At 49.9% G+C, this 25341-nt stretch overlaps 1 protein-coding gene across 1 annotated transcript in view; it reads right to left on the bottom strand.

Annotated features, from left to right (window-relative positions):
• Window positions 1-958: 958 nt before the first annotated feature.
• The window catches only part of Igf2r (insulin like growth factor 2 receptor), an 89509-nt gene continuing 65126 nt past the window's right edge, over window positions 959-25341 (bottom strand). The window contains exons 23-48 of the mRNA XM_085833096.1: window positions 23973-24137; window positions 23231-23374; window positions 22963-23138; window positions 22598-22685; window positions 21685-21900; window positions 20535-20665; window positions 20271-20368; window positions 19578-19714; window positions 18603-18793; window positions 17451-17577; window positions 16791-16910; window positions 16352-16608; window positions 15770-15988; window positions 13846-13995; window positions 12783-12944; window positions 11731-11938; window positions 11293-11439; window positions 10532-10766; window positions 9804-9940; window positions 8798-8912; window positions 7702-7848; window positions 7043-7230; window positions 5561-5747; window positions 4559-4702; window positions 3701-3770; window positions 959-2648 (exon numbers count right to left, since the gene is read on the bottom strand). Of these exons, the coding sequence (XP_085689222.1) occupies window positions 2232-2648; window positions 3701-3770; window positions 4559-4702; window positions 5561-5747; window positions 7043-7230; window positions 7702-7848; window positions 8798-8912; window positions 9804-9940; window positions 10532-10766; window positions 11293-11439; window positions 11731-11938; window positions 12783-12944; window positions 13846-13995; window positions 15770-15988; window positions 16352-16608; window positions 16791-16910; window positions 17451-17577; window positions 18603-18793; window positions 19578-19714; window positions 20271-20368; window positions 20535-20665; window positions 21685-21900; window positions 22598-22685; window positions 22963-23138; window positions 23231-23374; window positions 23973-24137 (4376 nt within the window). The 3' untranslated portion in view covers window positions 959-2231. The remainder of the gene's footprint in view (window positions 2649-3700; window positions 3771-4558; window positions 4703-5560; window positions 5748-7042; window positions 7231-7701; window positions 7849-8797; window positions 8913-9803; window positions 9941-10531; window positions 10767-11292; window positions 11440-11730; window positions 11939-12782; window positions 12945-13845; window positions 13996-15769; window positions 15989-16351; window positions 16609-16790; window positions 16911-17450; window positions 17578-18602; window positions 18794-19577; window positions 19715-20270; window positions 20369-20534; window positions 20666-21684; window positions 21901-22597; window positions 22686-22962; window positions 23139-23230; window positions 23375-23972; window positions 24138-25341) is intronic.

Raw genomic sequence — 25341 nt, forward strand, 5'->3', positions numbered from 1 at the left:
AGGGTCACTGGACTATATTCTCAAGAGGCTGGAGGAGCCAGGACCAAAGCATCCATACCTCTTAGCATCCCCTCTTTCCTACTGAGGGCCAGAGCTAAGCCCTCAGGGCAGGAGCCAGAACCTTACTCTGCCACTGGGCTTACTAAGTGGCAACGGACCTCTACAAATGCCGGCTCTGTATGGACAGGGAATATGGCTGGAAGAATAGCCCCTGGAGAGAATGCCAGAGCTTGCCTCATACCAAAATACCACAAGACATGGGCATGGTAACATATGTGTATAATCCCAGCGCTCAGAAGGACTTCCAAAGGCAGCAGCAGGTCATCTGTGGCTATAGAACAAGAGCAAGTTCTAGGCTCCACTAGGCAGGTTATTGTCTCAGAGTGTGTGCATCGGGGACCTGCGGGGGCAGTTTGTATGTAAGCACCACAGCAGAGCTCACTGACTACTGACTACAAGGTGGGTTGGCTGTGTACAGAGCACACACATACTGGGCACAGACAATTCACACCCTAGGCATGTGGAGTGGCACACATGAATCCTGTCTGTTATCTTTAACTGGTCAACAGAAGCCACAGGCAGCAAACAGTGACTTGTGGGAGCTTTCTGCTTCCGAGTCAACGCTCAGCGAGCTAAGGTGGCAAGCAAGCCATGCATTCACTTGGGCTTTTCTGGTCACTAGAAATGAATGGCAGTTTTGCTTTGGCAGACGGGAAGAGCAGAGAAGCAGAGGCTCATATTGGGAGAGTGTAGCCCTGAGATCCAGGGACAGCTGAAGACAGACGTAGCCAACTCCAGGAAAGGGGGAGGCGTAGCTTTACAGGACACTGTGGTAAAAACCAAATGTGAATGCCTTCTGAAGGGTAAACAGAAGGAAAAGCCAGGCATTCAGAGTGGCCACTAGCTTAGAGGTTATCATAATCAGGGGCTGGGGGTGGGGTGAGTCACTTACACATAGTTAATAATTTATCTTTATTGAAATTGAATACTTCATATTACAGTCAAGTTGATTAAAAATGAAGAGAAAAATCAATTTTTAAAAATACACTCAATGTGAAATCAAATAAGCTAGCAAAATCAGGCATAAACCAAGAAATCCGCGGGGTACTTTGCTTTTGGGTATGTAAGTACCACCTATCTACAACTCTATAATGTGAAAAAGAACACATCAAGAAAAGAATCCACAGCCAGTGGACTGGGCCTGCCCTCCCATCCTGGGACACTGCCCTAGCACAGCCCCCACACCAACACTGGCCCACCGCCTTTCACGGTGTCTGTAATAAATCACCCTGTGCAAATTAAGGCTTCTTATAGGTCGAATGGGTGATAAACATTTTCCCCCTTTAAAAAAACAAAAAAAGCAAAAAGCACAGTAAAGGTGGCATTATGAGAACCTGAAGAGATGAGACCTACAGCTCAGACCTGAAGCGCAGCTCCTCCCCAAGAACCTCTACTCCACCGTGTGCACAGACACCCACCTCTGGGTGAGCTGCTGGGACTCACCAGCTGGCAAAAGCAACACCCAGAGGGATTCGTGCAAAGAACTGCAACTACAGAGATGAGGTAGGGCACGGAGCAGGTGGGCCTTCCCAAACCTAGGCACTCGGGGACCTATGCATGTGTGTGTGCCCTTACAAAATGCAAAGCGAAGAATAGAATACTGCAGCTCACTAAAGTGTGCATCAAGGACCAGTTCAGGAGCCGTGTACAATGGCTCCGGCAGACTGCCAGCTTCACCTTATGCCCTTGCTGGCAAAAGAAACTGGTTTTGTTTTTGTTGTTTTTCCTTTTTCGCAAACCTGAGTAGTAATTGTCAAAGTCAATAAATAGGGGAGAGAATTACAATGCTAAAAATATAAATGGTCACCCCGTAGGGTCTAAAGCAGCAAGGGTTTTTTTCAAACACAGCCCTCTGTTGTGAGATGCATGTGGCCTGGGCACCTGTTGGAAGCACACAGCAGCTATGATCGTAAGTGAGGACTTGGGGCAAACCCCTGGGCACGAAGTACCGCCCTTTGGCCGATTCAAGCAACACCTTGTTCCATTGACTGTAAACGATCATGAAGGAGTGGTGCCCACCTCCCCCATCCTCTCCCCCATTACAGAAACTCTTCCCTTTGAAGCAGTTTTGTTAAAGGCAAAATGACAGACGCATCATCGAGCTGAAGTCTTATTTGGTTGGAGGTGCTTGGCTGTCCATGGCTCCACCTTCTTCTGTAGGCACCACGGAGTTAGATGTGTAAGAGGTCCTCGTCGCTGTCATCATGGAAGGACACCAGCTTGGCAGGGGCTGTTGGCTTGCGCTGTCCGGGTCTGAACTTCCCTTTTCTGGCCTTGTCACCTCGGACCAGCCCCAGCCTCTCACCCTCCCTTTCCTTCAGGACCTTGCGCTGTGGGTTTCTCAGAGGCTGTGAGCTTTCCACCTCCGCTCCTCTGCCTGAGTGAACTTTCACCTCTGGGATGGTCAGGACCTCATCCTCACTGTCTTGGTCGTCCCCGTGCAGGGAAGTGAGAGCTTCTGCTTTCACCGCCTTGGTGGTGATGTGGCCGTTTTCCTGCCCGTCCTTGCCTAGTCTCGGGGCTGGCACCTGGATCTCTTCCATCAGCCATTCTGTCTCATTCTCATCTGTCTCCTCCTCCTTGCTGACCTAACAGGGAACAGAAGCAGAGACCATGAGACTCAGCAAAGAGACCTGTCTGCTGCAGGAGAGCTCTCCTGATACAGGCCACCCCAGGGCCTCTCTCTGGTGTATGAGATGAGAACCTGCAAAGTAGAACCTTCGGCAAGAGCCTCATAGCCAAATGAGCAGGCCAGGCAGACAGGACCTGACAGGGCTCATGACTGTTCAGCAGTCAGTGCTGGCAGAGAGGGACTCTCCTGGGCCACTGTATACTAGGGACTGGGCATCCAGTGTGTAGAAGACATAGGAAGGGCTTATATCAGGGCATTTAACTTTTAAATTGTATTTATCTATGTGTATTCCAAATGTGTACAGGTTCACATGAGTGTGCACACATAGGAGAGGCTTGAGTGTCTATCCACCTTGGTCCTTCTGCTTTGCTTTGGTTTTGAGATAAGGTCTCACACTGTCCTAGAGCTCACCAAGCAGGTGAGGCTGGCTGGCTGCCACACAAGCCCAGAGCTCCACCAGTTTTGAATTCCCTACCTGCTGGGGTTCTAGCATGTGGTTTTTGTTGTTGTTTGAGTCCTAGAGGATTAGACTCTGGTCCTTTTCAAGCACTTACTAACCATGCCATCTTCCCAGCCTCAATTTAGTTTAAGAAGTGATTTGTTGGTGTGTATGAAAACTAGCAGCACATCTGTATCCTCTGACTGGCCTCTTTTCAATGTTTACCAAAGTTTATCTGAAACTACCCAAATGCTGCGAGTACAGAAATTCCAGCACTATGGCTTTTTTTTTTTTCCTTAAATTAAAAAAAAAAAGAAGAAGAAGAAGAAGAACAAGAATTATTATTATTATTATTATTCCCCAAAGCCTGGGAACAGACTAGATATCAGGTCATCTAAAGGAACTGTACTGTGAGAAACTTGAAGGCAGAAAGTCCACAGAAGTGGTGTCAGGGTGAGAGGTTTCTTTCCAATGCCAAGCCACCAACACACTCTTCCCAGCATGCAGAACAGGCTGAGGCAGCAGGGGGCAGCCCTCAGCCAGCAGCTGCCCGACTCAGTGGACAGTACCTTTGAGTACTTGTAGGACACTCCCGAGCTTCTTCTGCAGCAGCTGGTCAGCTTGTTTATCACAGTCTCCCTGTCAAAATGGAGAGCACAGTAAGTCCACAGCAGAAGGAGCAGGGACAAGGGACCCAGCTGGCTGGCCCTGAGTCGAGTCTGTGCAACTCCTAAGGGCTGTGTCCCACAAACACAGCCCTCCCAGGGTGAGGCACAACCAGAACCCCAGGGCCCAGCACGAGGCAGATGAATGAGTCTTGCTGCACCTCAAGCTTCCCAAGGTTGGCAGTGGGAACACACTTTGCATGTGCCTAGCCTGCCCTGACACTGGGCCCTCCCATAGAAACATACCCACCGCTCTGCTTGAGCCCCACTCCTGCCTCTGAATTCATTTCTGAGTGTGGTTGGCTCTGGTCAGTACCCTCGAGCACTTCCCAAGGGCCTAACTTGTGACATAAAAATCTGAGGAGAGCACGACTGACATACAGAAGGCATTTAATTAATGTTCACTTTCTGTGACATAGAGAAGGAGGGTTAGCTGATCAGGATAAAAGTCTGCTCCAGTAAGATTCTTAATTTCTTATTACTTTTTGGGCTTCACACGAGGCTGCGTGCCAATGAGAAAGAAGCCTGTGGTGTGCACACCCAGTGTGAACCAGAACCACAGCGGCACCTATGGACAATGCCAAAGTTCTAGACAATCTCATGCCATGTCATGGAGATGAAGACATTAAAAGGCAACAGTGACTGTGTTTTGGAATCCTCAATCTAGATGCTTGCTGTGTCAGGCTCAAAACCCAAGCCTGTGCCCAAGCATCAGGGCACTACTTGCCACACCCAGCTCTCCTACTGTGCTGCCCACCTTACCTTCTCTCCTTCTTATGCAGCAGTAAGGCCAGCAAACAGCCAGTCAGCGCCACCAGGAGAAGACTGAGGACTGCCCCAACGGCCTGACTCCGCTCTGAGAGTCCTTTATACTCCGGCCCCACGTCCTCATCCTCAAAGTCCTCACTAGAGAGAAACCACATGGGAGGAGAGGGAGCGGTGTCAGGAACTGTGTCTAAAAGCACTCCCAGGAACCTGCTTACTGAGCCAGTCCCCCCAGGACACATGATCCACCAGATATAGAAAACAACATGTGGAATGCCTGGAGACTTCACTTAAAGCAGTCAGCAGCAGGCCAACTGCAGATGGTACTGCTTTAGGGATCAGGAAATAAATACCAGGAGCTGAAGACGTGGACCAGCCAAGGACATCATTTCTTTTGGGTCTGCCCAGCCCTGCAAAACCCTCTGGGCCAGGCAAAAGCAGAGCTTCTCCTATACTGGGTCACCTTAGGACCTAACCCCAGGGCTTCTGGGTAGAGGGGATATCTATGACAGGTTGACTTTAAAATTTCTTTAGATTCTACCTTTGATTTCTCATTGAAACTAAGGATTACTTATAAATAAATGGGTTTTAGTTTTCACATGTAATATGGCCCTGGACACAAGACCACCAGTTTCCTCCTCTCTGGCCTGGAGGCCTCAGAACAGAAGTGCACTCCCCTTGCTGCCCACCAAACCCAGCCTCTGGAGTACACTCGACGGGCATTCAGAGGGAGCTTCTCATTGGCTTCGCCATGTCAAGTGCACACTAGAGCATACAGAGAATGCTGAAGGAGGTACAGTCAGCCCTGCTCCCCAACAGCTGGGGGAAGCACAGTCAACACTACCTGGGACAAAGAGCAATGGTAGCCATGCCACAGACCAGATAGCAGCAAGCCAATCTTTTGGGCACACCCACATCCTCCCCAGTGTTACACCTAGGAGACACACACATGCTTACTCTTGAACAGTCATGTGAGAGGGACATGAGCATCACACTCACCCCAGAGGACACACAGCTGAAGTGTACCAGGAGAACAGGTACTGGCAGTCAGCAGTCTCGTGGCTGAACTCTGGGATGCCATCCTTCACCAGAGGGTCACAGTGGAAGAAAATGGTGGAAGAAACAGACTTGGTCTTATCTTTCCCACACTTGGAGGAAGAGGTAAACACCACATCCAGATCTCCATCTGTCACACAGGAAAGGAGACAGCACAGCACTATTAGCACCCACCAAGAGGATGCTTTCACGGTCTGTCAAAGTTGGCACAGGCTTAATGTTAAAGGTGCAAACCCGCAAAGGCCCATGTGTGTACTCTGCCTTCACAGCTTACATAGCGCCCTAAGCAAGGGACGACTTTAACCTCACTGGCTGCTAGGACAATTTATGGTGGCTGGCCAGGAGGTCTCATTCTACCTGGAGAACAAGACTGACCACCAGGACACCAACTAATTGTGCCTAGACACTTGAATCCAGCAAGATCCTAAGTTGTAAGGCTCAGCGAACAAACTCAGCTGGCCAGCAATACATGCAGGACCTCACTATGGGGATGGCAGCAGCACAGCCTCGGTCCACAGGAGAGGTTCACACCTCACTGTGTCCCCACAGTGGCTGCAGCACAGCGAGAGGCCAGAGGAAGAGCTGTACATGACCCCACCCCTTCCATGAGCATCTTGTCATGGGTGACTACCATCTACTAAACATCTACTGGGATCAACTGCATGCATCAGGACAGCAGTTTCCAGTTAATTCCTAGAGTGCTCAATCACATTTCCAAATGGGACTGAAGTGGAAAGCCACCGAGCTAGTCCTTGGTGTCAGAAATAAAGGGACCCTGATCTAACCTCACGCTTATCAGTCCATGTTCTCTTAATCATCTCAAAATGCTATTTTAAAAGTTCATAGGGCCACACAGTTCAAAAAAACAAATTACAAGAATTATATGGTGAATGGTAAGTTATTTAAAATACAGATACACATGTGACCTGCCAGGAATATAGTCACAAGAGCATAAGAACGCCTGGTGCCATCTACAACCTTCCCACACCAATCTCACTGAGCTTGCCAGGATTCCTCCACTGTGCATGTGTGTGCATGCTTATGCATGTGTGTGTGTCCCTCTATCGTGTGGGTCTCAGGAGTGAAGCTCAGGTCTTCAGGCTTGGCAGCCGGGAGGGCCCTTCCCCACTGACCAGCTCCCTCTTGACCTTCTCTAATGCTCCTTGCCATTTCTGAAGGAGGAAGTAGCATGTTAACACCAGGCCGCAGTGAGTGTGCCCTGTGACGTCTCCTGCCTGGCCCACCAGAGTAGCATCAGCTCGTGAAGGGAGCTGGAATAGGTCTGAGCTCGCCATGCCGTGGGTGTATGAAACCGCCATGCCGTGGGTGTGTGAGACTGCCATGCCGTGGGTGTGTGGATGAGCACGGGAAGCTCTCCCTGTGAAAAGCTGTACCCGGAACCACTAACAGGAAACTGCGAGTTACCTTGGACGTAGTACTTGGTCATGTCAGAGGTGCCTACTTTCCTGCTGAAATGCTGGTCATTGGGCTTCACCTGGCAGATGTTGGCACCAGAGCATGCAGGGTAAGAAGAGCTGGTGATGGAGGAGAGCTGGATTTCATATAGGTAGTTGTCCCCATTGGTCCTCATGTCTCCAGAGGCGCTGAATAGCCTGAGGCAGAGGAGAGTACAGTGGTCATACTCTTTCCTCTGCATGTTCCAGCCAGGCAAGGCTTCAGTCATCGGCCTGCCCAGTCCCGCCTCCTGGGATGACTGCACTATCTCACACACTGCGGACAGCACACGCAGTGCACTTGCCCCAAGAGAGCCCATGACACCGCTAAGAGATGGACCTTACTTCTAGCTAACATGCTGGTCAGCCCAGAGTTCCTTATTCTCTCTGTGTTCCGAGACCCTTAACTCCAGCAGTAAGGGGAGAGGGAAACTGCTTTTTATAAGGAATTCACCACTGAGTGTCAAATGACAAAGAAGCAGTCCTTTTGCTTGGTGTAAGCCATACTTGGTCACTTCCCAACTGTCACTGAAGCCTAGACTGCCTACCTGGCAGCACGCCTGCAGGGCAAGACTTACAGTCTTGTTCCCTCGGAGTGTGCGTCAGCCAAACAGGCAGGCTTCCACTTACTTAAAATAAATCTCGCCGAGGCTGAAGCTCTTGCCGGTCACAGGGTTGGTGAGCGTTCCGTTCACCATGGTCACCTCCTGAGGCCTCACCGCACAGGCAGCCCGTGAGTACCAGTAAAAGTAGTAGGTGCAGCTGACATCATCAAACCTGAGAGGGAGCAGACCCCGTTACCTCGGGGCCACACACAGCAAGGCTGCCACATACATAGCTGGAGAGGTCCTTGGGAGCCACCGCTCTTGGTCCCCACGGGGACTGTGTGAGTGACAGCTCTGGGCCAGGACGACTGTCCTGGTCACTATGCTTCAGCACAGTACGAGGATGACATTAGCAATGTGGGAAGCAGACTGGGATGCAGTGCCTGCTGACCCTAGGGACACAAACCTGTGACTCCAGCCACTGAGACAGAGGTAAAAGGTGGCAAGTTCCTGTCACAGTTACAGAACAAATCCAAGGCCAACCTGGACACGTTAGTGTCATCCTGTGTCAAACAACAAGACAGCTGGAGCTACTTACTGCTCAAGAGCACAGCAGCAGCCTGGTTTGCACAAAGCTCTAGGTTCGACCCCACCCTCACAGAGAAAAACCAAACTCAATAACAATGTCTTAGCATATGAAGCTGGAAACTCTGAACCTAGACTTGTACAAATAGTATCTTAGCCTCAGAAGTTAAAGACCCTTTCAAAGCAATTTCCAAAACAGCAGTTCACATGCTCCCCCTGTTGGCCACAATCCCTCTAACACCACCACCAACTGCCTGGAATCACCCAGAACCTGCTAGTTGGTGGTGCAATGAGCACCCCCTTAATTCTCCCATGATGAGGGGCAGCAGCCAGATCTGCACTGCTCAGGCTAGCGTCAGCACCTCCAAAGCTGACTCAGGAGTAGGTTTCTTAAGGCAAACCAGGCTAAAAAGCTGAGGTGGCCTTAGCCCTCAGATGGAGTAGGGGCACCTCCTGTGGGACACAACCTGTCCTCTAAGGCCTCAGTGTCAGTGGGCATTTCTGCCACACACAGTGCCAGTCCCAGACACCGTCTCCTCTGTGTGCACATTCCCCACTCCCATGTTGGGAGCACAGTGCGCTCGCCCGTGGCTCACCTCTTGAATGCAGGCCTGCCCACAGTCTTCGCACAGGTCAATTCAATTACAGACGACGCAGTCTTATTCCCACCACAAGGGTAGCCTTTCGAGTAAGTAACAATGACCGTTTCATCTGAAACATGAGACAGTGAGTTGGCATTATTTCTAGTGCACTGCAGAACAATGTCAGGGCTTAAAAATCTACTGCAAAGGCAAGTGTCGGCTGTCTAAAAGTGTCCTCCATACTCAATGGCAGTTTCTGGCCCATACACTCAACCCATACTACCATAACCAAGGAAACAGCAAGACTGTGAGCTTCCTGGGTCCTCAGGAATGAATGCTAAGCCTCCACGGCCACACCTAGATGACCAGCATCCAGCTCTACAGTCGTCAGGAACTTCGGGGATAGAGGATTCCGAAGATGTGAGTTTGCCCAGGTGGTTCATGTGGTGAGATTGAAATTCTCAAAGGGAGGCCACTTTCTTGATTGAGTTTGTTATTAAAGGCCATGGGAATTCCCTCAGAATCCCTTCTCCAATATTCATGTCACCTTGTAGTTCAAACAGCACAATGGGGATCCTACTCTAGCCTTAGAGGCAGAGCCAACACAGCCTGGTCACTATGTGCTCCCTTAGCTGGGAAAATATGCCTGTCCTCTAACAGCAGATCCCTTCCTTCCCCTTGGTGATCGTGTCATGATTCCCATCCAAGTGCTTGAGGGAACACGTGGCCATCTGTACAGCGCCCTGTGTGACCATAGCTTTTTTAGATGTGTGTAGATGTACACTGAGAAGCCAATGTGCACCCGGAACATGATCAGCGAAGGTGCTTTGAACAGGCTACCTGTGCCTCAGAGTGTAAAAACAGCATGGACTTCATGTTCCAGGAAGTGGGTAGAAATGCTTCAACTAGTCACGGGGTTTCCACCAAAGCTCAGGCACTTTCTCCATCACACCAGAGACAGCCTCACCTTGCCAATCTTGATGCAGCAACTGAGTCAAGTACAAACACCCCAGAGCCTTACCTATGACTTCCAATTTTTGTGTATGGACAAGCCCCAAAACCTGGACTTGACCAGTGGCACTCTTCTTGCAAATGCTGGCTCTTTCAGAGCAGTCCAGGGGACCTTTGTATACTCTTTGGCACAGATTGATAAAGTACCTACAGAATGACACAAAGGGGTGTGAAAAGGGCAAATGAAAGTTCTACTCCGAGTACACTGGACAGACCCGTGGACTCCACAAACTGACTCTCGATAGCCTTGGGTGTGCAGAAGAAATGGAGAGTGGAGCAGCCATACAGAGAAGCTGACTCAACAGGCTCACATGTAGTGGCATGTCCCCATGCAGCCCTGACATAGTGCAGACAGGAGAAAAGGCTGTGGAGGGATAGCAGGCACTCACCTAAGTCCCCCAATTCATAGCCCTGATTTACAGCAGACCCCGTGAGGCTCAGGGTCCCTGGCACAGCAGGCACTCCCCACAGGGAACAGTCAGGGTAATTAGTTCAGAAGGCAAAGGCAGTGCTAAAAGAGCGGGCAAAAGTCTTAGAAAACCTATCCTGCCCTCAAAACCTGAGCAACTGTCAGGGCTCCGGTCTCTGTGGGTGCTCACCAGAACTCCCCATATACTGTGATTTCAGAGTCACTCACTGACAATCTAGGCTGTGTCTCAATGAAAGCCTCAAACCCCACAGGTATGTGATATTCCTGACTTTGCAAACCTGAGGGACCACAGGCAGTGGCATACTCACGAGTTTCCTTCATGCACAAAGTCCCAGGACCCCGTGAGGGATGAGAGCAGTCGCAAGTCATAGGTCTTATGCTTCTGAACAAACTTGCACTCCATCTTCTTTGGAGGGCAGACAACTTTTGTCTTCCACTCAAATGTCACCTCACACCCACGATCTTCACTGAACACTTGTGGCCTCCCAATATCTTCACTTTCATCACACGTAAATATGATCGCAGACATCCGGTAGCTGTTGGCTGGGGAGCAATAGTGTGCAAAGGTCAGACCTAGGGCGGGGCACAAACCTTGACTTCTCCCACCTCTTTATTACTCCTGGCTGTTTCCCCGAGTGCAGCTCCGGCCACAGTCTGTCTCACTCCGAAGATCTATCCACTTACAAACTCAGTTCCTCAGACCACACCAAGATCCCTCCTGGGAAAGCATTCAACACTTGCCTACACACTAATAATGACAAGAATTTAAAGAATCAGCCAACCATCTGTAACAACCTAAAAACTTCAGGGCCACCGATAGAAGACTTGGAGCTAGTCATCTGTCATGAGTCAAATGCCTGTCCTCGATCACATAGAGAACTACAGAGCGTCGGCCTTCACGCCACTCTCTTTCCACCCCTAAGTCGCAAAGGAGCCATGGTGCTCAAGTTTGGCTCTCCATGAACATCATCCTTAGCTAACAAGAACAAAACTTACATAAGAATCACTAATTAGCTTGGCCGCCCATAGAACACCTGCTCCCCTCCCCCAAACTCAGCTACCCACTCACTCTGTCTGCAGAAGCCCCACTCGTGGTCACGATCATAATTTGCAGTTTTGCTACACCACAGTTTCGCTCGTCCCTCTAATACACATTCATCATAGCTCTTCCCTTTGTAAATGAAGGGGAAGACACAGGGCTCGCCATCATCCGTTTCTGGAAGGAAAGAGGCATGGATTATACACAAGCATCAATGAATCAGCCGTGCCTTACTAGATGCCACCCAAAGACTCCCTAAGAAGCTGTGTACCTGCCCTGCTAGGCAGGATTCACCCAAACAGACAAGCAACAGACAGCATCATGTTCCAGACACAGCCATTCATACCAGGGAAAGAGATGTGGCGGGGTACAGTGCTCACAGGTCTGAAGCTTCATCCCTCAAGTATTTCTCTGCTAAGTCAATCCGTCTACAAGAACTGTGAACTTGACCATACTGTGAAGAGTTACCTGGAGGGCAAGGATCACCATTCACATAGCTCAGAATGACTGCTTCATCTTGGTGCCTGTAATCCAGCTGCATCGATGCAAGGCGCCCAAAAGAAGCTCCTTTGTTCCCAGAGAGCAGACAGACACCGCCATCCTTGCAGCCTTCCTGGTCTAAGCCAGCTGCTGCTGTGCACACCCCTATACTATATGTGCGAGCATCCCGAGTAACCTGCAAGGACAAATGGCAATGTGTGGCTACTGACAGCTGTGACCAGAGCACAGGCTCCCACAGTTCACGTCCCTGTACTGAATCGGACCATGACCCCTGCTGTTTTCCTGGCCAAGACCACGTCCAGAGAACACCAGAAGTCATCCTGGGCCAGTCTCTTTTCTATCTTGCCTTCTCCCTGGTGGCCCAGGCAGCCAATAGTACTGCCCATCTGTTTTCTCCAGCCTGAGGCTGCTGCTCTGAGTCCCAGGTTCCCCCTTCCTTTGGGATACGCAGAGCAGACAGCCCACATGTGAGCATGGGCCTCGCTTTCCTCACTCACTGCGCTCATGAAGAAAACTATCCCTGAACTGCAGGCACCAACCCCTGAGAAAGGTTCAGAACTTACCAGGCTCACTGAAAGCCTCCCAGGCCACAGATTCATGCATGAAAGGCTCTGCACAATGCTGCCTCTCCCCCTTGTCTCTGTGGTTGGCAGACTGCATCTCTTTACCTTGAGCTAAGTCTGACAACTCAGTGACCCTCTGTATAGGCTCCCAGTAACTATACAAATCTTGCCCTGGCCCAGGTGTGTGTTCCAGTGCATGCAGGCTCCCAGTAACTATACAAATCTTGCCCTGGCCCAGGTGTGTGTTCCAGTGCATGCAGGCTCCCAGTAACTTTACAAATCTTGCCCTGGCCCAGGTGTGTGTTCCAATGCATGTCCTCAAGTCACTCTGCCTATTATCCACTTGGGTCACAGAGCTCCAGGGCCTGCCTCATAGGTTACTGATTCTTGTCCAGCCCTGGGTCAAAGCGTCTTGGCCCTCTGGAGGCCGGCAAGGCTATGGGAAGGCAGGCTTACCTTGAAAGTGCTTGTGGAAAGGCTGCTCAGGTTGAAGCTATAGAGCAGCTGCTCGTCTGTTACAGCACAGCCCTGTGTCTTCACTTCGTCAGGACAGACAATCGGAGTCTCCCACTCAAACACAAAGTCGCAGTCATTGGTCCTTATCAGCTTAGGAGTTCCCTGTGGCCAAGAAAAACATGAGTCTTTTTTTAAAATGTGTAGCCCAGGTTTGCCTCAATCTCGTGATCCTCCTGCCTCTGCCTCCTTCAGCACATTCTACCAGTGTGAGCCACCACAACTGGTGAAAAAACGTGAGTCTTAAAAACCACAGCCACCATACTCTTTCCTGGGAACAGCGAAGACATACACCCCTGCCACACACGACAAATGCAAGCATAGTGGAACCCAAGAGCAGGTCTGCATCCTGCATATTTAGACACCAGGAATGCCATGAGGGCAAAAGTACTTGAGCCACATGCGCCACAGGCCATGAACCCTGAATGAGAGAGAGCATGGCTCTCCATCACGCAGCAGCAGCAGCAGCAGCAGCAGCAGCAGCAGCAGCAGCAGCAGCAGCCGCCGCCACCAGGTGGGCGGGAGCTGCATACACTTGCTGCTGAGCTCCATACGGAGCCATGTGGGGAAAGAGCTTCTACTAAAGACGGAAAGCACTGTGAAGGACAGAGCGTCAGCTGCACAGGGCACTGCTGCCCTGTGAATGACAAGCCCTCAGTGCATCCCAGATGTCAGCAGGTCAGAGCAGACAACAGTCCCGCCTGCTCATCTGGTCCTGAGAGATAATAAAGCTATGTAATGAATGATGATGGCACATGCCAAAAAAAGTCTAATCAGAAAACCGATCACCTTATAGTTTAAAAAAATAAAGATATTTCAACCTTTTAATGTGTTCAGAATCAGTGCTCAATAAATGATTTCTACTCTCAAAGCTTCCATGACTTTGAACAACAGAAAGCATCCGTGTTAACTCAGACTTACTCACACCCCAAGGCATGTTCTCGGGTGGTTTCAGCACACTGCCCAATGGAGGGTTTCCAGTGAAGCTGATAGGGCAGGCACTCACCATGCTGACTCCTCTCTTGCAGTGAAATGTGATCAGTGAGGTGTAGTTCATATATTTGTCTGCTAAGCAATGAGTGCTGCTCTCAAAGTTCAGGTAGACTTCATTCGCCACAGGATTGAATATTGGAGGGCCTGAGACTCTACCAATATCCTAGAACAGAAGAAGTAAACGGTGTTTTACAACCATGCCAAGGTTGGCAGATTAGGAATTCACGTGGAACTGCAGCAGTTCTCACTGTCAGCCTTAGAGAAATACCTGTACTGCTTTGTGATTGGCATGCAAAAAGGTCACCAGAATGCAGAGATACCAGAGACACATGGACAAAGGCCAAGGGTGTTCCTACTCATGGTCAGCTCTCAGATTCTGAGCACTAAGGACTTCTGTCCTCACTCACAGCAAGAATTCCACAGTCCTGGGCCCAGAAGGAGGAAGGCAGGAGCCTGGGCAAGGCTCTTCCTAGTGTTGCGATATTCACACTACCTTGAGACTGCCTCTTGCTCAGCTCAGCAGTGTCTGATGGGAATGTCCACAGAGGGGACAACTCTCACTTACTCCATGTCGTTGCGTAGGACAGCGGCAGACATATACAATACCTCTTCAGTCAGTTCTTCTGAATAAATGAATGAATAAAAGGCAGGTGGACAGGAAACATGCCTGCATGTGTGCATGTGTATGAAGTGCCATGTGGCAGTATGTTCATACCAGTATGAGCAAGAGTGCATGCATGAGCATGTCTACTGTGTGGATCATTGCTGTGGAGCAGATGAAGTCATACCTTCACCAATCAAAGAACTCAAGCAAAAGTTTAACCTGACAAAAGATGGCCAAGTGGGAAAACTCAGCCAATCGGGAATCTGGGAAATGATGGCCAGGCAGAGTGCCATGTCAGGATGCTACTAAAGAACTTCCTATTAAAATGTAGCTCATGCCTTGGTGGTCCTCTGCGAGATACTCCACTTCACAGAACATTTAAAAGGACACCTAATGTCCTGCAACGGAACTCACAACAGAGGGGAACTTATAGTTTAAAACCTCACGAGAGCTTGGCAAACCACAAATACAACTCCACACATCCAAATCTACACCGTAAGTTTTCAGGGCAGAGTATTTTATTATTATTCATAATTGTTTTTGCCCTAATTGTCACTCGTTACTAGAAAGAACTTGTGTCACTTAAGCCTTTCAATTATACAAGTACTTGAAAGAGAAGCATGTGCTATGCCAGTGCTATTGACGCCCGCTCTTGTTAACACCTCTCTTGGTCAGGTTTAACATAGAATGCATAACTGGGAAGCAGGAGAGATAGCCCAATGGCTAAAGTGCTCACTGCTTTAGCACAGGACCTGGGTTCAGTTCCCAGCACCCACATCAGGCAGCTCACGATCACCTGTAAGCACAGCTTAAGGGATCCAATATCTGCTGCACACCTGTACCTACTTGCACACACCCATGCACAAACATATACATGTAACCGAAACAAAATAAAGTCTTAAAAAATAAAGTACACCTGGGCTGTCTGGAGAGATGGCCACACTAATCAAAAGTACCCTGAAGCAGTTAATGCCGGTCATGTGACCACCAATACCAAATGTATGAGAGGGCTCCAGAGGATGCTCAGGTCCCCATCCTAGCACTGCATCAAGCAGCTCACATGTGCCTATAACTCCAACCCCACAAGATCAAAAGCCCTGCTCTAGCCTCCACAGCTAAACACATGTACAGCTCACACTCACACATACACATGTATTTTTAAAATGCAAATGGAAGCAACTGTTCAATTTTCAAGCAGCTCAGACTCCCTGGCCAGCACTGTTGGCTGGCAGCTCCATGCACTCTCTCATACTTTCATTCTCACACTTAGCTGTCTGAGCCCAGCACGCAGGATATGACTAGAAACTTGCCAACCCCAACCTTACACACTTACTATAGGGGGCCCGTCCACAGGAACTTTGCATACTGAGGCACCTGCAGGGCAGGGCACTCCGTGCATGGGATTCAGTGGCTGGCAGATGTTGATATAGAAGTCAGGGGTGGTGTCAGATGTGTCATCCTCACTTTCATCATATGCTTCATAGCCACCAGTGCGGTGGATGAGAGGGGACAGGTCAATAATCGAGCTTCCATTCCGCACAGTACACTCCGTCTGTTCAAAAAAGACTACATTTGAGTCTACAAGTAACTTTTTTTCTAGTGACCATGAATGACAGTTAGCTTAAAAGCTAAACCTAGGTATGATAGAACATGTCTACAGTTCCAGCAGCACTCAATGGACTGAGGCAGGAGACTTGCCACAGTTCAAGCTAGCCTGGACTACAGAGTGAGCTGAAGGCCAACTTTGGATAAAGTGTAAGAACCTTACCCCAAAAGAAGGAAAAAAGAAGTGGTATTAAATAAAAACTAAAATAAAAGAAATAAAGACCTAAGGAATCCTGACCAAGACCGCCCAGCCTTGGACTGCTAGGAACCAGCAAACTGGAGTGGGTGCAGCTGCATCCCAGTCACTCACCGCTTGCTCACAGGCCAGGGGTGTGTGCCAGGAGAAGAAGAGTGTGCACGTCTGCTTGTCCAAGGAGATGAGCATCGGCCTGTTGGTAGGTCCAGCCTCAGGCCGGCACACAAAGCTGATGACACTCTTGTACCTCAGGTCTGACAGGGAAGGGCATGGGGACCCATTCTCATACACCAGCTGCAGGACTTGATCCTTGTAGCTCAGCCTCTTGCTGGCCTTGCCCACACTGATCCTGGTCTGCCCAAAGCAGGCCCCTGCAGCACATGGAAGGACAAAGAAAGAACTGGTAAGGGGTCGGTGACTAACTAATTCATTTCTCAGAAGAACGTAGTGTCTCCTAACTACTGCAAGGGCCAGGAGTGTGGGTCTTAGAAGTGGGAATGGGGGTGAGGCCAGCCCTAGGGACAGCAGTTGGGCACAGGAACTAGGCACTCACCTACTCCAGGGCCACAGTTCTCATTCTCCTCACAGATGCTCATGAAGACCAGCCCCTTCTCGCTGTAGGAGGCATTGATACCAGCTCTGCCACTTAAGGAGCTCAGGTCAAACAGGTGGCCTGCCAGGTGAGAAGAAGAGGGCGCTTCAGACAGGAGGGCTGTGACTAGCCAGTTCACATCAGCCAACCAGTGGGGGACTCTGACTCTTCCTTCACACACTCATCAAGAGCCCTAAAATACTCCAACTAGCATAGCAGCGCCTGTCACTGGACCACGGTCTCCGTCCTCTGTGTACCCCAGCAGCCACTGTCACTCCTGAGGCCTGATGCATCTCTCCAATGGTCGGCAGCCTGCCACCCACATTCCTCTTGATACTCAGCAAAGTGGAAGGGCAGCAGTCTTCTGGTGGCTGCCCTGTTGGCTCTCAAAGGTGGCCAGCTCTGTAGACCTTAGCACTCATGTAGCATCGGCCAAGTGAGCCAGGAGCATAGTACAAAACAAGATGGAGACTGGCTTCCCGAGGCACAAGGTGCTGCCTCCATAGGATGAGCATAAGATCCTTTTCTCTTTACTCAGAGAAAAGGCCAAAGATGCCAAACACCAATGGATGTATCTCCTAGGTCCCTTCCTGTACGCGGCTGTGCTTGTCTGTCCCTCACCTGTGCTGGGGTTGGTGACTTGGCAGTCATCATGTATGTTGCTCTTCACAGGACAGGCAGAAGGGGTGGGCCAGGAGAAGGTGTACTCACAGTCCTGCACAGCACTGATGAAAAGGGGCCTGGAGTTCTAGGGCAAGCAGAGAGAACCACTTCAGAATAACTGATATGCATAGGGGGTACCCACTCATGCCCCACAACACTGCTTGGCAAAGACAAGCACAGCAAGTCTTAGAGTGTCTCTGCGAGGTAAGCACAGGTCAAGAAAATCAAAGGTGAGTAAGGTGCTTGTGGACCTCACACAAGTAAGTCAGCAAAATACCCCAGGGAGCACCACAAGCTAGCTAAGGGAGCCAGACATTTTCTAATGATAGCCCCAAGGAGCCCAGGCAAATAACTCCATGAGCAAATCACCGGCCAAGGCATAGCAAACACCTGTTACAGCCAAAACACAAGGACCCACCAAAGAGGGGGTCACTAAGACTAACTCTTCTGGTCACTGGCTACAGATCACTCCTGGCCTTTTCCCATCATTATGGAGCTGAGACCACTTGCCCAACTCTACCTCCTTCCTGCATAGTTCTTAGCACTGAGGCACGGAGGCAGGCCCACCACCCTCCAGTACATCAGACGGCCTGTATCCTGGCCCATAAGGCATCTGCTCCTTCAGAGATGACCCTGCTTCTCCAATACAGATGCGTGCCATCACAATAGAAGCCCAGAAGTTCCTCTGTGTCAAAGAGAAGCTACCCATGCTACCCACACCTGCTACATGCCAACACCAACAACCAAGGAAGAAGGCAGTGCAGAAGGAGAGCAGCCCAGATCGCCATTCATAACACCTGCACAAGCCATGCGGGAACTTCCAGTCTCCATCTTGCTGACAAACAGGGGACAAGCAGCCAAGTGTTAGCTGCCCTTCTGTTCTTTGAAGATCCAGAGTAGACTAAACGAATCAGTTAACCCTGCACTTGCAAGTGTCCAACTGTGTGCCCAAGCGGACAGCAAGGGGACCCATGTACCCTAAATCACAGACCTTCACCACCAGCATGCACCACGACCATGCCACCCTGACATTTTTAACTTGCACCCAAAGGCGGCCTGGCATTGTCGCTGGCTCAGGGTCCCACACTCTACCAGGTGCCATTAACTCACCACTTGGTTCTCACTGCAGGTGAAGCGAATAATGGTTGACCTTCTCCGAATTTTGTCTGGGCACAAGTCACCATCCACATACTGCAGGACAGTGACACCATCTGTCCACTGAGGGCCATCCCTCACCTTGCCAAGGTTCACAGGCTTAGAGCCATCCAGCAGACAAACAGCTGCCTCTGAAGGGCATGGCTCTGCAACACAAGATACAATCAGAGTCTCCTACAGTGCAAAGTGCAGCTTAAGGTATGGTATTATCCAACCCCTACACACCCACCCCGCGCCATCATTTCTAAACACCGTGCATGGTAAGGCCAGAGTCCTCAACACAAGGGAGCACTCTCAGGGCCTACATTCTCACTCTTTAGTCAATACAGTACTAGGAACTCTGCTGATTCCTGTCCTCCAGGCACCCGTGCCCTATACCCTGAGAGAGAGCCAGCCCTGCACCAGGATAGGACCAGAGTAACAGGCTGCCTGAACAACAGCCAGGCCCCGACACATGCTGAGGATGAAGTTAAAAAAGCATCACCCTGAGGTGGGACTGTACCTACCCCACCCCCAATAGGTGACTTTCCCCTTCAGTATTCCAAGGAATTCCCTGAAAAACTGCTGACCACCATGTGTCTTCTAGTCTCCACTCTCATTGCAGGCTCAGGGAGAACTCCCTCGAAATGGTACAAGTCCTTGATAGGATGAACAGTGGGCCACCTAAGGATCTCTAACCCCTTCCTGTGTCCCATCCTGCTTTCTTTCTATCCACAGTCATGTTCTCATGAGGCTAATGTGTTCCCTGCAGAGTCTTCAGTATCAACAGAACCTGGGCCACATGGGAATCAATCACCAAGACCCTCAGGCTCTTCCCCTGCTGCTCCTAGGCCAAACTCCTTCCACTGAGGCCTCTCCTGCTCTGTCTGTCCCAGAAGGCTCCCTACAAGGACCTGACCACCACCCTACAAGGAGAGGGTCACTTCTCACCTGTACCAGCGTGTGGAGACAGAGACTTGCATACATTGATGAGGTAATGCTCAGTGGCTCCTGTCCTGGTCACAGCCTCCCAGTTGTCACTGTACCTTGTCAGTGAGGAGAGGTCAATGGAGTTGCCAGCCCCATCCCTGCAGGGAACAGAACACCACAATCAGGGTCCAGTTAGCTCCAATGACATGTCTGGCACTCTCCTCAGAGGGCTCAAGCATCAGTGTGTCCCTGATGTCCTGTGAATCAAGCTTTCCTGCAGAACATAACTTTCCAAATGCAGAGTGAGCAAGGCATGAGTCCATGTTCACTTCAACACAATGAACTATCTGAAAAGCCAAGTTTGAAAAAGTCTGTCCACACACAGGCCACTGACAATTATAACTCAGTGGCCAGCAGAAGCCACCCCCTGGCACTCAGAGTGTATGCACCCACAGCCATTTCCAGACGCTGCCTCACCAAGCCTCCTGCTCTCTAGACCTGAGGCCACTCCATCCTTACAAACCAGGAAGGCTCCGAACCTCTGTTTCTATCCCTGACTCCTCTCCATGTGCGTCTGATGTACCAGCCCCACATGTGGCTATCTGGAGCCATCTACCCAGTGTGAAAAGAAGTGGGTGAACTGACACAGACACTACCTGTGAAGCAAAATTTTGCCAAGAAGGACACAAAAAGCCAATAGATCTGTGAACTTACTGGACAGAACACTCTGTCACATTGAAAGGTGGGCAGGCATACTGTGTTCGCCACTCAAACATATAGGAGCAGTCCGAAGTCTCCTTCAGAAACACTGGCTGGAAAGGTTAAGGAGAAAATATGTAAACATGGGAGCCCAGGTGAAGGACGGCCATGCAAACAGGTGCTCAGTAAATAATGCATCTTAGAGAAGTTGAGAGTAGACTATCCCTGAAAGAACAGCAGCTGGAGTGGGACGGCGGTGGGAGTGCCACACGGGCTCACCTTCTGAGTAGTCCGGTCACAGTAGAAATAGATGGTTGTGGAGCGCTGATACACCTTATGGCAGGTATCCCCCCCAGTGTAGTTCATTTTCAACAGTCCGTTTTCGAAAGTCAGCTTCTGGCTAAGGAGTCCTGCTCAAGAAAAGCACATCTGTAAGGCTCCTGGGCTGCGGTGCTAATGCAAGACCTGTCACAGTGTACATGCAAACAGGCACCACCATGTCAACTCTGTCAGTTTTAGGTTTATTATGTCATGTGTGTTAGTGTGCTTGCCTGCATGTATGTTTATGCCTCGAAAGTCAGAAAAGGGTGTCAGATCCCCTGGGACTATAGTTACAGATGGTTGTCAGCCACCATGTGGGTGCTGGGAATGGAATCCCAGTTCTCGGCAAAAGCAGGCCATACTCTTAACTACTGAGCCAAGTACAGCCTTGTCAGTTTTCTATCTAGCCTTCTTTGCTGCAGCCCTGGGGTAGACTGCTTGGAGACACTCATCATCACCTTATGTGGTGTGTCCCATACATAGCTGGCTGCAAGAAAAACCTATGGGCTTAGGGTCAGACACTCTGCGGCCCTGCAGCTCATGGCCTACTAAGCTGGGTCCTAACTTTTACTTTGCCTTCTTTCTCTGCTTTCCCTGGTACTCTGGGTTTCCTCACTCCTTCTCTGAAGCCCCACTCCTAGTTGCTAGGCAGAGCTGCCTATCTGCCTTATGGCTGCTTCTTAAGCCTCCATGAAAATGGCAACATAATGCAAAAAGCATAGCTTTCTCTCCTCTTTTCCAACCCCCTTCTCCTGGCAAGTGCCATGATTTCCAACTGCCTTGCCCTGCTGTTTTTTCCAAACTCTAACCAAATTGTCCTCAGTAACCTGGCACAATGGCTCAGTGGGCAAGGGCACTTGCTGCCAAGTCTGATGACCTAAGTTCCATTCCCAGGAGCCTCACGGTGAAAGAGGAGAACCAACTCCTGCAAACTGTTCTCCGACCTGCACTTGTGCTCAGTGAAAAGACACACGGGCAGATGGACAGGCAGATGGAAGCTTGCTTCCTTGTGTCTGTCACTCGGCATATGCTCCTCCCGAGTTAGAGAAATGTGATCCTTGGCGTCACATCTTGACGTGTTACAGCTGAAGACAGAAAACAACAGTACCTGCCACTTTCTGGAATCCCTGTGGTCCTTTCTTTTCCTGGCATGATGAGACTGCCTTGGATCCGTCATGGGCAGAGCAGACATCTGATGACAGCTTCCCGCAGACCCGCAAGTAGTAGGTGTACTCGCCAACAGTGATGATGGTGTCATTGAGGGCCAGGGGCTTCAGGTCATACAAATTGCCATGCCTGGGGTCTTTCACCTGGCAGTTGTCTCCTTCAAGAACATACAGGAGCCAAGAGCAAATGCTATCACACAGGCATTTGTAGTTCCAAATGAGAACAAATTTTTAAAATAAAACTTCTTATTTGCTTTGCAATACTGAGCACCTGAGACAGCACACCCTATGCAAATACCCTGCCACTGAGCTACATTCTTAGCTCTATTTACGGATTTGAGGCTGGGGCTCATTAAGTTACTGAGACTGGCCTCAAACTCACTCACAGCCTAGGGAGGCAGGCCTTGAATGGAGGCTCCTCCTGCTTCAGCCTCCTGCAAAGCTGAGGTTATAGGCTTGCACCACCAGACCAGGCAAGTTTTACAAATTTTAGTCAGGCAATGGCTATCAGAAAGTGGTCTGCCTCCGTGTTGTCTTGTTTATATATAAGACAGACAGTTTTGGAGCGAGCCCAGGGACACCCACAGATTGATAAGCCAAGCCCATCCTGACTGCTTTACTGGTTTCAAGAAAAAACAAAATCCAATCCAAGTATATTAGAGAAAGGCCAGTGGTAAAAATTAACAAGTGGCTTAATAAAGACCTCAAGGCTAAGGGGTGACCCAGACACTGGCACCTCCTGACCCCACAGGCAGCCACCACCACAGGGCTTCCTATGTGAGACATCCTGGGTTTAGCACATCTATTCCACTAGATATATATACAGCAACTCAGGGGCAGCAACCTGTGGCTTACCTTCCTCTCTGACCACTGGACAGGCCTCCACTGTTCGCCACACAAACACATACTCACAGTTGTTCACGAACTGGAACATAGGTGAGCCCTGCAACACAAGCCAACAATTCACTGTTTGCTACTTTGTAAAAACAAGCAAGAGCCTCAGGAAGTCTCCAGTCTCTCGCTCGCTTAAGCCAAGGGTTCAGTACTGATGGACGATTGTAAGCCTGAGGAAAACAGTATACTCTAGTCAGACACTAGCAATGCCCCCCAATTTCTATAAAAACACAGACTTTGAACAACACAGAAGACTCCAAGATTAAGGGGAAATGGGAATAGAAGTAACTACCAAGCAAGTGTTTCCTGCTGAGGTGCACACTCACCGATGTCTGGGCACACTCGAACACTATCCTGGTGGAGAAGCGCTGGTCCCCACACCTGTCCCCATTCACATACAGGATGCTGAGAGACCCATTTCCAGTAGCTTGAGGACTGATCTGCACCACACCCAAGTTAAAACTGTTGTCTTCTGACACCATGCAGGACCCCAATGCAATGCCTGAACAGACAGACAAGAATGGCGAATGAGGAAAGGCTGCCTCGGGTTCCAGTCAGACCCCAGGGAAGTAGAGGAACAGGGCTTCAGCGCACCGTGGCAGCCAGGGATATAAGGCAGAGGGTTGCAGACACTCAAGTAGAAGTGCCTCTTCTTCCCGTACGCAGACGTGTCCACGGCAGTCCATGGCTTCCTGACCATGCTCAGGGCGCTCAAGTCATACTCGTTCCCAGCTGGGTCTGGGGTGGAAGGAAACACAACAGAAAGTGCGCTCGCTTTCCTGTTTGTTTTGGGACCACTTTCCCTGCCGTGTGAAGACACAAGGAAACCCACAGGAAGCCTGGACTGCAGAACCATACCCCTGCCCTGCTGTTCAAACTGTCCCTCTGAAAAACCATAGCAGCACAGCACAGACGCTAAGCAGTCAGAGCACACAGCCACCTCAGGGCACAACTGAGCAGCTCTTAGGTCTTATGTCATTTTCTTCCTCATATGAACTTTGGACATATATCTGTATTTGATTTTTTTTAACTTGAGTTTTCTTCAAGATTGCTATGCAGCATCTGACCCACAAAGCACAATTTAAACCCTTGACTGTAAGTGGGGAGGGGTCTCTTCAAGAGAAGCATTTGTATCACTAAGCATCATTTAAAATCAGGCAACAATCGCTATATATCCTATGGAGCAAAGCGTCTGTGCCACGTTTACAAACGGTTATCTCACATTCAAGCATGTAGAGACTCATAGGCAAAGAAATATAGACAGACAGACCACACACACACACACACACACTCTCCCCCCTCACTGAAACCCAGCCTACCAACTCCTAGGCCTCACCAGTCACTTGACAGTCCACTAGAGAAGGAGAACAAGCCAATGCAGTTTCAAACTCAAAGTAAGTGTTCCGGATCCCTCGTGTAGAGTCAATGTCCTGGTGCAAGAATTTGGGGGTTCCTGGGTAAATGTCGTCATTGCAAATAAAACGGATGATGAATGCTGTGCCTGTGGAACAAGAAAGCCACCAGTCAGGAGTGTCTCAGACTTAGGACAGCAAGGGCAGCAAGAGGCCTCATAGCCATCCTGGGGTAATCACAAAGGGGGGACAGTCCCAGCACCATTGACTGGTGTGGCATGACAGGCTTAGGCCAGGGGTCAGATCTTACCTCTCTTCCTATCAGAATGAATTCACATCTCACATCAGTTTATCATTCCATCAGATAAAGCAAATTTGTTTTCTGATTTTTTTGTTTGTTTCCACAAACTCTACACACCTACTCCTCCCCCACAACCACTTTACAGGGTTAATGAGGTAAGAACAAATTGAGGAGGCATGTGAGTGGACTGGACCCTCGGTGCTAGCCCAAGCCTGGAGCCTCACCAGTCATTAAATGTTCCCCAATGTTAATAGAGCTGGGTGGGAAATGCTTTCAAAACTCAAGCCTCAAAAGAACATGATAGAAAAATGATTAAGCATTCCTAGTTTAAAGAGTGGTCAGCAAGTGCAGAGCAAAGTAACGACAAACGGAAGCACCCTGCTTTGTATACGGAGACGGAGAGGTTTCATACACAGGAGCAGCTTGCCGAGACTGCCCACTGTGGTCCTTCCACGCGTGCTAACTGAGCTTCCCTCCCAGAGAACCATCCTAGGCTGAGCACTGAACCCCTTCTACCCAAGGAAAGAGTTCCAAAAGTGCCACTCAGAAGGCCCTGAAGCAGTGCTCACTGGGAAATCATGTGCTCACACAGCCCTTCAAAACACCCACGTGGAGGACACTGAAGGCTGGCCTGGCCACCCTCAAGGCAGCAAACATCTTCACGGACTGCACTCTGACTAATCTTTAGCCAACCATCACGGTCCCTCGAGACTGTAGTCACCGGCTCACTCGCGCCCGGAAATGGCGTGTTGAGGATACTTGTCACCAAGGAGCCTCACTTCCTTCTGTGCTGGAACCCCTTCCTAGGCTTACATTTGCAGAACCTTACTCAAAACATTTTCAATTCACTTTTATCTTTAAGGTCTAACTGCCACACACTGTAACTAGATATTCATGGGACATGTGATCACGTACCAAAGCATCCAGCAGGCGGGCACCGCAGAGGAACTGGAAACCCTCATCGCAGCCTCAAGCTGAGCTCAGCACTCCTCTCTACTAGCTACTCAGAACCACAATCAGTGTGGTCAACTTAACTGTCCTGGCCTGGTTAG

Source organism: Mus caroli, unplaced genomic scaffold (assembly GCF_978045245.1).
Source record: "Mus caroli unplaced genomic scaffold, Mus_caroli_1 scaffold_18, whole genome shotgun sequence".
Taxonomy (NCBI): Eukaryota; Metazoa; Chordata; class Mammalia; order Rodentia; family Muridae; genus Mus; species Mus caroli.